Source organism: Pavona decussata, unplaced genomic scaffold (genome assembly GCF_977016875.1).
Source record: "Pavona decussata unplaced genomic scaffold, jaPavDecu1.1 SCAFFOLD_300, whole genome shotgun sequence".
Classification (NCBI taxonomy): Eukaryota; Metazoa; Cnidaria; class Anthozoa; order Scleractinia; family Agariciidae; genus Pavona; species Pavona decussata.
In genome coordinates, this window is record NW_028145697.1 from 5,567,251 (window position 1) to 5,577,863 (window position 10,613).

General features: G+C 38.6%; 1 protein-coding gene across 3 annotated transcripts; it reads right to left on the bottom strand.

The window, feature by feature from the left end:
- Nucleotides 1-1,460: 1,460 nt before the first annotated feature.
- Nucleotides 1,461-10,396, bottom strand: LOC146454819 (uncharacterized). 3 transcript variants are annotated; one of them, XR_014859199.1, is made up of 5 exons: nucleotides 10,253-10,396; nucleotides 9,911-10,033; nucleotides 7,938-8,000; nucleotides 2,072-5,153; nucleotides 1,461-2,006 (listed from the first exon to the last, which is right to left on the bottom strand). XR_014859199.1 is itself a non-coding variant. In XM_085095110.1 (4 exons), the coding sequence occupies exons 2-4, from the start codon at nucleotides 10,002-10,004 to the stop codon at nucleotides 4,735-4,737; spliced, it is 576 nt and encodes a 191-aa protein (XP_084951236.1). In that variant the 5' UTR covers nucleotides 10,005-10,033; nucleotides 10,253-10,396; the 3' UTR covers nucleotides 1,461-4,734. The 3 variants fall into 3 exon arrangements, 2 of the variants coding, with proteins under 2 accessions (XP_084951236.1, XP_084951238.1); XM_085095110.1 differs by having other exon boundaries at nucleotides 1,461-5,153; XM_085095112.1 differs by having other exon boundaries at nucleotides 1,461-5,153; nucleotides 9,911-10,006; nucleotides 10,253-10,393.
- Between the last annotated feature and the right edge of the window lie 217 nt (nucleotides 10,397-10,613).

Genomic DNA, 10,613 nt, shown 5'->3' on the forward strand with positions numbered 1-10,613 from the left:
TTCATACCATTTGCGGTATATTGTCAGAATTAAAATAATTTTTTGGTCCACTAGTTATTCAGCTTATGTGGTATATACTAAAACAATTATTCACCACAGTGTCGGTGAAAGTGATGGATATTTACCTCGCCGCATCCATCACTATTCATCTCCACTTCGGTGAATAATTGTTAATTACTCAGCGCCAACCAACGCCCCTATATAGACCTTATAAACGGCGATTTTAAGATTCCTTATAAACGGTGATTACAAAACTCCTTAAAGACGGTGCCTTCTATTGTTACTGCGCATACGTTCTGCGCATCTGGAGATACCCGGGTTAAAAGACGCGTTTGAAACGCGTTTAAAACGACTTCAAAACGCGTTTAAACTTGTTAAAAACGCGTCCGAAACGCGTTTGCCGGAACGGGTTCAAAACGCTTTCGAAAGGCATTTAAAGGGAGGGGTTCACATTTCTGCCCATGTGCAGAATCTAAACGTTTTTTCTCTTTCTTATCAACGTTATGGCCTTAAAAATCCCACTGACATGTACTTCGGTAATCACATTCAAAATGAGCAAAATGACTGATGACCAAAATTCACAGAAAATGCTAGCGGATTGTACTCATATTGTCGATATTGAATTTAGTGTTGACCCGTAGGATTTATTCCACTGTTGATGTGTTTACAGTTATTTGCATGTGAAATATCGCAATCTTATTTAAAAATTACTACCCGAGTTACCTATTCCCTTCCGAATGGTCCATGAACAACGAATTAAATTAAATAGGCTTGGGTCATGGCGAGCAAAGGCGAAAAAGTATTTTGATTTATGAACATGCGCAGAACCGTGAACCCCTCCCTTTAAAATACGTTCAAAAGCGTTACCCTAAAACGCCCCCCTCCCCTTTTACCCACTCACGCCAAAACTAAGGTGTATGCGTCAGCTGAATGAATCAAAAAATCTTTCAAAAGTCGCGCGCGCACAACAGCGGGAGTGGAAATGCAACATAAAATCGCGCGAACCGGAAATATAAGCTGAAGCAAATGCAATACCAGAAAACGCGTGTAGGCGAGTTACGATTGGTCTGACTCGAAATTGCTCGTAAGGGGCAGCATTTTTTTTTACATTGAAAATCAAAACCAAAGCAAACGCTATATTATTATCGACACTCAATTCTTAAACTCATTAATAATTCATGACGAGAAAACAAAGGAAATCACTACCGTGAAGGAGGTTTGGAAATGTGATCTTAATTATCATAAAATTTTGTGAACTTTTGCTTCGAATTTCTCCAAGAATTATCAATAGTATGAGAAGCTATATCAATCACTCGAAGTTGGTTAAAAAAAACTCGGCTGCGCCTCGTTTTTCCAACCTACTTCTCGGTTTTTTGGAAATCGGAGGAAACACTCTTCCTCGTGTTGGATCTATTACTTGAAAGCCGCTCTACTAAAAGTAAACCGAAATTCTTTCACAATCTTTGTACCTCCACTGAACTTTATTTCAACTTCCTTCTGAACGTAAAAGTTCCTCAAATCATTGAACACTTGAAAAAATAATTAAATTTCTCTTTTGTTAAATAAATAAACAAAAGGCTTTCTTTAGGTTGTTTCACACATTCTAAATGCCCTACTACCAGCTGTTTGAAAAGAGGCATACAGGACATTTAGAATTCGTTTCCCCTTTGTTGTAAAGTCGTGTGTACATCTTAACGCGTACATAAAATAGCAATAATTATCAAACATGTGGTATTATTAGAGGGCACTTTGCAGAATGTACAAGTACAATGTACTACTGTACCAACAGTTTCCATACTGATTGCACTTGTGGGTCTGCAGTTAACAATCACATCCGAATAAGATGCTTACATTGAACTGTTTCATTTACTGTTTCCTTGGTTAAATAAAATTAGGGCGGCCATTCTTTGCAAGCATTCGGCGGCCATGTTGAGTCTCGGGTCTATCACGCAGTACCTATTTTCCATGTTTAACCCCATTGCCAGCTTTTGAGATGGCTTTCCTTCCTCCCCCAGCTCTCATAGTCTGAAGAGAGTCGTCAGAGAAAAAAAAATCAAAATGGAGCATCCACCACAATGAAATTGCAAAGCATGGCCACCCCTCAGGCAGAGCACTTTGTGCAACTATTTTAAGGGTATGACAACAGAGATGTTTTGCTGTGTAGATCTTGCTGTAAATATCCTTGTTCCAAATTGGTCCAAAACTTGTGCTAATTGTACAGCGAGCAGACCCCTTACACTGAAACCCCAGTTAATGACCCTCGCTAACTTGAAATAACGAGTAGCCTACCCTATCTCACTCTATTACAGTAATTTTCAAGGTACTGGGATAAATAGACTGTACATATATGCTAGTTAACTGCTCATCAAAAATTACACAAGTTAAAACGACAAGTACAATAATATTAAAAATCACTTTTATGATATACATGCAACAGATGGCCATTTAAATAAATTGCAGCCAAGGTTGCTATATGTTGTGCCAGGAGAACCATTTTTAAAATTGCACACAATTACCAGTTACACCAGGAATGCCATATTAGCTCAGAGGCAAAATAGATGAGCTTCCTGCAAAACCAGCGCATACAATGTACTCCTTTTTTTCGGCTAAAAAGTCAGAAAAATGATCCAAACTTTCCCAGTTTTAGCATGCTTTGTGGATTTTGTGCATTTGACGTGGATGCTATTTGCTTTTTGCCTAAGGACTGAATTTCAAAGGATTTTGTCACATTAAACTGCCTCTATGTTAAAGGAGAAGCAAAATTCCTAGTAAATTAGTTTTAATACAAAAAAAACAACAACAACAACAGCAACAAAAAGACAAACATACTACGGTTTAGCACACAGTGCAAGCTGAAACTGGGAAAGTCTGATTTTTTGGCCAAAAAAAGAAAAACAATACCAGTAGATGCCCTTCATTCGCACGAAGACCCCTCAATTAAAGCATTCTTCAAGTCATGCTTGGGACTAGGTCAAAGAACTTAGCCACTTAGCCAACCTACAAAGTAGAAATCTGCAACTCCATTAAAATAACAATGATCTATTTTGTGCTCTTACGTTTGTAATATGAAAGGAATTTACTCCGCCATCTTCGACTACAACTGTCTGGCTATATACTGTTGTATTTTCCACAGCATAAATTTCTGGTCTCTGGCATCATTGACTGTGTTCTATTAAGCAAGACATGTAGCATGGCAGCCACATTTGTGACATCTAGACAGCTAGATTTGTGGAAATTTACATTTGCAAGAAGATACTTGCAAACATAAATTTTCAGCTGACTCTATGCAACTGCATTAAGAAATTTGTATGCAAGTGCATTCTATGCCTTGCTTTCTACCAAATAACAATAACATTAAAATACAACACTAAAACAACGTCCATAAATGGACCCATACAATAAATCAGACAAATGTGCATAAACCTGTAACCTTACAAACTGTAAGATTCTTCACTACAGTGGGCTTGAACCTGAGCCTACTTTGGGATTTTTGACATGGCAATACCAAATGTCGACCTGTTCTCATTATTACTTATTAAATATTCTCCCACAGTTCACAAAAGTCTAAATTATCAGGGCAAGAAATCATGGGGTGCTTACAAACTAAAATTCTATATGGAACATACCAGAGAAAGATCATTATTTTGCATCTGAAATGCTGTAAAAACAGGTGTTAAAATAGTGAATAAAATTAATGCTCAACCCAGCTGCACCAGTGATCCAATCAAGGTGTTACTAGGGTGACTTTTAAAGACCAGTTGTGAGTCATATTTGTCATGGCTGGTACACTGGAAAAAAAATATCAGACTTAACTCTGACAATTCATTATTCATGTATCTTGTATTAGGATGAAACTACCTTTTTATGATACTGTTTGCTGTGCTATGCAAAGGAAATCTGCAAGCATGGCCATTTAAAATGGAAATTACTAATTAGTAGTGGCACTTGGATGTTATTTGTACTCTTGCGTTTACAACAAAGAAAACTGGACCTTTTGATGAAGCATAGTCCTCTATGATAGTAAATTCAAAACCAAGGCAACAAAAAACAATTTTGATTGTAACAGTGATTTAAGCGCAAATTACAGCATATAAAAATTTGCTTACATTTTGAGACTTGAGTTGAATTTCGTTTGCTTTTATCCTTAATAGACAACACATTCTTTTGAACTAAAACTGGCCAAATGTAATTCAGGCACAGCAGTCGCCTTGAAGGCCTGGCATGTGAGCAGTCCCTTGATCTACGTGTAATTGCTTGAGAGCAATCTCATTCAAGGCAAATTATTTCCCACAGCTTGATGACAACCTTAAGCTCCCAGGAGTTCTGCTCCCAGCCCTCCCTTCCCTCCCCTCCCCCCCTTTAGGTAAGTATGGTGCATGCAGTGTGACAGTGCTAGTTGGGTGCTAACCACTAACAAGTTGCCATGATTGTGTACATCGCTTGGCTCAAATGTTCACCAACCTTTTAAGCACCAAGACCCATCCTCACCAATTGGCAACAAGTTAATTTGTGATTATATCCAAGCAAAGGAATACCTTTAAATCAATTGTGAACTGTGTTATATCCTATGTTACTTTGCACTCAGACTAGTTGGTCAAGACACGCATAATCTGATCCTCCAAATTCTTACTGATTAAATTATGACAAGAGTCTGCCAAAAGCCCGCCCAAACATAAACTCCTAAGTTTTTCTTCAAAAATTAATCAATGTCAAGAAAGTTCATACTGCAGCTTCTTAATCATCATTGGTAGGGCACTCTCTGGCAAAGTGTCCAGACTCATTACACTTGTAACAAGTAACATCATTTTCGGTGCAGTCACGCTTTAAATGCCCTTTCTTCCCACAGTTGTAGCAGCTTTGATCAGAACTTGGGCACTCACGGGCAAAGTGCCCTTTTTTGTTACACCGATAGCAGACCGTATCAGATTTTGTATCATCTTGGCAATCTCTTGCAAAGTGGCCAGACTTGCCGCATTGATAGCACCTCCCTGTTGGGGCATCACCTCCATTAGCTACTGGGCAGTCCCTCTGAAAGTGACCTTCCTTTCCACACTTGTAACAGGTAAGTTCAGATTTGCGGTCGCTTCCTGTACTGTCAGCCTCTGGGCAGTCTCTTTGCATGTGCCCCTTCTGACCGCAGTTGAAGCACTCATCTGAGAAACAAAACATTCACAATTTTACAATAACTGTCCAAATTCCCGCGCGCTGATTGGCTCGTAGCTATTGTCTATAAGAGTACAGACAATAAAAATGATGTCAGATGTAACGTGCGCGCTTTCTCAATGAAAAAAAATAGCCAATTCCGCTCGTACTTTTTCCATGTTATTGTAAAAAACAAATCGACGGCAGTTTTCTATGGTCTACACTATTATAGACGATAAAATGACGCCATAAAATGTCCAAAACTTGGCAGTGAAACCACTTGCCTGCAGCTCGTGGTTCCACTTGAGTTTTGAACATTTTTGACGTCATTTTATGGTCTATAAGAGTATAGACCATAGAAAACTGCCGTCGATTTGGAGAAAAACCCTTGGAGCAAGGATGAGAACCAACAACAAAATCAACCCACATATGACGTTGAGTCCAGGAATCGAAGCCGGGCCACATTGGTGGGAGGCGAGGGCTCTCACCACTGTGCCATCCCTGCTACCTAAAGTCGCTAAAGTCGATCAAACTAATCAGAGCTTACAACCAAAGATTACAAAGTTTTCACAAAGAGAGCTAAATCAAAGGATTCTTTACCGAACATTTGTTTTTCAGTTCATGAGAAATAAATGTTCATGAGAAAATCAATGCTCAGAGAATCAAGTAAAGACAAGTAGAAGGTGATAGTAAAGAAATCGAAATTCAGTTGATTATCTTGCAAATGGTGGTGCATCGGAATATCTCAATAAACCGACTGTTGACAAGCTTCGAGAAATGAGATGGCCGAGATAGATACAGAATAAATTAAAATCAAATTGGCTGGCAATCAATGTTCACCACTCTGAGTGCAACAAAAGTGTCAAAAAATAGCTACATGTATAGTGGCTAAATATTCATGGTTAATTATTATGTAAAAGTAAAAGACAGAGTCAGCTCACAGTTGTTCTCTTGGGTGTGTCGCCCGAGAATAATAAGCAATCGGGTGCGTCGCCCTTGCTTGGTGAGCTAACTCTCATACATTTGCAATTTCTTCACAGGGAGTTTTGAACTCATACGTTCTTATCTCAGGTGTGTCGCCTTTGCTTTGCTGTGTTTAATACTCGCTGCACATCGACGATAACTTTATTTTTCTCCCGATTTTTTAATTGTTTGGAGGTTTTTGACTGAACCGGAAACATTCGACTGCACACAGTGAGTGAAATATTGATTGCTGTAGACTTTTTACAATAATTATGTGAGGCATGTATTGCACTGAAAATGTGGTTTTAAACTGTCAACAGCACTCCCACAAACAACAGGCCTGCTGTAGTGATTGAGGAAAATTTTGGATGGCAAAATTGGTTGCTAAGGCATGCGGCTCGCCATGTTGTTGTCTGTAACTTTTGAGAACTATGGCTTGAATCTTTCCTGTGAAATCGGGAAGACGAATCCACTTCTGCCGTAAAGTTTCGTCGCTCAGCAAGTAATTCATACTTATTCTCGACATGCCAGTTTTGTTTGCGCAGTTTGTCACATTGGAGTCACCAGCCACATAATAAGTTGCCAAGGTCAAAGAAAGTCCCTTCGCCACCATGACACCTGTGTGTTCTAAAGTAGTTTCTACGTCACAACCTTGTAATACGATTATTTTGGCCGCGTACAACATGGAGACACTTTCCGGCGATACATTCGAACCATTCAAGGATGATAACTGCAGATTGAGAAGATTTTGTTGAGTAAAACCCACATATTTGAACCAAAAAATTTATAAGCTATCCAATTGTGACATAGGCGCTTTAAAAAAAAGTTAGGGCTTACAAAGGCAGATTCTTGGCTTTTTGCAAATTTGTGGGTTATGCCACTGTGTAAAAACTTGTCTAATAAACAAAATATTTATAGTTATGAAAATTGAGTCCTAATTAGAGCAAATAACTTGAAACCTCTGTGTCGCTTTTTTCCAAAGGAAATGAGAGAAAACCCAGTTGAAAGTTTACATTTTCACCGACAATAATTACTTCTTAAAATAGGAAGTCCCCAAGACTGCTAATTTGGCATGCCTGAACTCTACAGGAATGGAATTGTTTGCCTGAACTGATTGGATGAAATTTAACACCTCAGTTTTCTTCAAAGACACGAACAGAAACATTTTGGTTTATAAAACTACTGCAGGAAACGTTTTCTTTGAAATGCTTTTTGTTTCTAGTCCAGGGCTCTAATTTGAGCTTTATTGTTGACTTGTTTGCTGTTTTACATGAGCTTACATCAGCGAGCATGTGCACATTGTAAACAACCACAAATTCTTCAGAATGGATCAAATCCCTCTATGTGATGCCAGGATCAAACTTTAAGAGTAATATTCAAAATTTTTACTTTCAAGTTTGAGTTTTCAACTTGTGTATTTTATTCGATAATTAGACATTCTAACTACTCTAGACCAAAAGAGTGTTGCTTTTTGACCCTGCAAGTTGTCTTTTTGTACCGCACAGGGGGATGTTTCTTACAAATTTGCTAATTTGCGATTTACAAAAACACCTGAGGCCTAACGGGTTAATCACGCTTCCTAAGTGTGTTTGCGACGACCAGGGGAAACATCTGACATGATTTCCTCGCTACTGCAACAACCAAGAGTTAATGTGGAATTAAACTCTTGACTAAAAAGAAGACAACTATTTCTGGTCATAAGTTCCTGTGAGACTGGTACTGTAATTAGTACAAAACTCAACTTTTCATTTCTTGTAAAAACGTACTCTTCACATACGAGCACTTTTAACTTCAAACTTCATTGTAATGGTGATGATGAAGCTTATTATTACCTTTCTTCTTGGGACAGTTTCTGGATATATGTCCAGTTTCTCCGCACCCATAACAAGACTTATCTACAAATATCACAAAAACAAACATTAGAACATGGCAGAAAAAATCTGCTATTCCAAACCTTTCTACACTTGTTACAAGAACTAGGGGGAAACCCTCTTGCATTGAGCTTAACATTCCTGATAAAAGTGCAACAAAAATAACATACATTGACCAAAGGCGAAATTGCAATGCTTTGCAAATGAAACTTTCTGATCAAAATCTCTGGTCTTGAAGGTTGAGATGTAAGCATGGTATTTTCCCACCTTTGGCATCTTCGCGTTCTTGATATGCAAATTCGGTGCCGATGAACTGAAATCAATTGTGAACTAGCTCTTCTTTTGTAAAATAAATCATCTCTTACATTGTGCACGAATAGAAACCTTTGAACTGAATAAAGACAAAATTATTTCAAACCACATCAGCTCATACGATGCGAACATTCATGTATGACAGAATCATCCACTATAATGGCATGGGCCGTTCAAAAAATGGCATCACGAGACAATTGTTTTTCTTCTCCCAAGAGACTTTAGTATTGAGAGACGTGACTCTAGTCTCGGGAGAAACGAGACAAAACTGGTAGCTTACTTTTGAGGGTACTGTATTTGTGGTTTGATGGTAGTCCTCAGTGGGCTGATCACAACTATTTATGGTCATTTGACTAAAGAAGCTGTGTAGGCCAACCTTGGACTTCCAAGTTCCTTAAAGCCCTGGCTACATGAGCAGTTTTTTGCTCGCGCAGGGTATCTGATTTTTTCAAATGTTGTCGCGTTGCCAGCGCCAGAGGGCAGCTACACAAGTGACAAATTCTAGCTAGTTTGCCGAGGTTTGGGAACAAATTGAAAGCCGCGCAAATTGCCTACTTCAAAAGACCTGGGCACTATAAACAAACATGGCGGTCGGCTCTTTGGACCAGGATGTTGTTTTATCCACTATTTGCATTTTACTTCTTGACTATAAAAAGCAAACGAAGAAAGAAGAAAAGAAAAGGTCAACGTCGGTCTGTCCGTGGCTCGCAAGGAGAAAGGAACAAGGATTTTACCATCAACTTCTGAGACTGAAGGAAATTTAAGTTGTTGATATCCCGGCGTTTCTCGAGCTATTGCATATGACGAGGCTTAGTTGCAGAGTGGCTACACGGGCGACTATCTCTGCGAGTTTATCGCAAAAATTTCAGTTCTGGCGACTTTTTTCTTGCGATTTTTTCACTTGTCACATTGCCAGTTCGAGGGTGGCTACACGTGCCATTTTCATCTCGCGCTGGCGACGCAACAAAATTTGAAAAAAATCGCATCACCTGCCAAGCAAAAAATCGCTCGTGTAGCCGCGGCTTAACAAAATATCAGTTAAATGTGGCTTTTGTGCATCAAATGCCACTGAGTTGTGAAGAAAATTTGAAGCCATGATGCATCATAATTCAAAAAGTAGGCATTTTCTGTTACTGGACAAAGAGGAAATACAAAAAAATCTGTTGTATGGTTAGGAGACAGCTCCCCCCAGTCTTGGTTCCCATTTCCTCCCTAACTCCAGACTTTGTGTTAGAAGATCACAGAAGCACTTAGCATGGACCAATCTAAAGGTTATATATAAAAAAACACAGTGATTTGCAGTCTAACTCTAAGAGTAGTTAAATGTTTGCTGAAGTCCACCAACTAACAGGTTTAAAACTTATTTTAAACAAAGTAAATAGTTTGAAACTCAATACCCGAGAGCCACCAGTTCATAAAATGTGACTCATTTCAAAAAAGATACATAATTAAGTGATTTCAAATCAACATTTTCATTCCCTTACAGTCACAACAGAAATGCTCCTGCGGTGTACCCTTTTACCAATTCTTCGAATATGCGCACAGATTGGCTTGTTTAATCCACACTTTGAAACGTACCAGATTGTAATTTAAATTGTTCTACTAGTGTCAGTAATGCTTACCTCCAAAGGAAGCACCACCACTACTCTCTGAAGTGCATTCTTTGGCAAAATGGCCTGTTTTACCGCACTTATAGCACCTCGACCTCGATCCCATTGCTTGTTGAAGGTATAAACCAAAACAATCTATCAGATAAAGTAGATCAAAGCACTATAGTTTTGCATGAACACCGTTGTACTGTACTATCACGACAAGCGTGCAATTGAAACCCGACAAATATCCGAGCACGAAACGGAATTACGTACTTAATATCGCAACAGACTATCGTAATATCTGCAAAGTTTTGACATATTCGTGTAATAATATGTAAAAGCTAATCAAAGAAGAGTATAAGGAAGTTGTACCTGTGTAAAATTGAAGAAAGGTTCTCCTTTTTTCGTGGTGAGATAAAAATATCCACGTGTTTTAAAATGTACAACTCGGCTCGAAAGCCTTGCTGGGATTAAATGGGGTAGTGTCGCAATGGTTCGTTGTTCGCAGTCATCCTCTTTTTGTAGAGGCTGCTGAACGAAAGGATCGCAATTTTTAAGATGGCGGCGAAGTCGGCGAAGAGAGAGAAAATAAGTTCTTTAATAGCAAGTTATGTGCTTCATTTAAAGGTGGACAATTTTTTATGTGCACTTGTTTTATTTGGTTAAAAGATTTATGACTTAATTAACCTATATTCATGTTAACAAAGTTAAGGACAGTGCCTACTAACACCAA

Coding starts and splice junctions, on each gene's coding strand:
- LOC146454819 (XM_085095110.1), bottom strand. CDS start 10,004: ATGGGATCGAGGTCGAGGTGCTATAAGTGCGGTAAAACAGGCCATTTT. Junction 8,001..9,910: donor TGGTGGTGCTTCCTTTGGAG/GTAAGCATTACT, acceptor TGATATTTGTAG/ATAAGTCTTGTTATGGGTGC. Junction 5,154..7,937: donor AAACTGTCCCAAGAAGAAAG/GTAATAATAAGC, acceptor TTTGTTTCTCAG/ATGAGTGCTTCAACTGCGGT.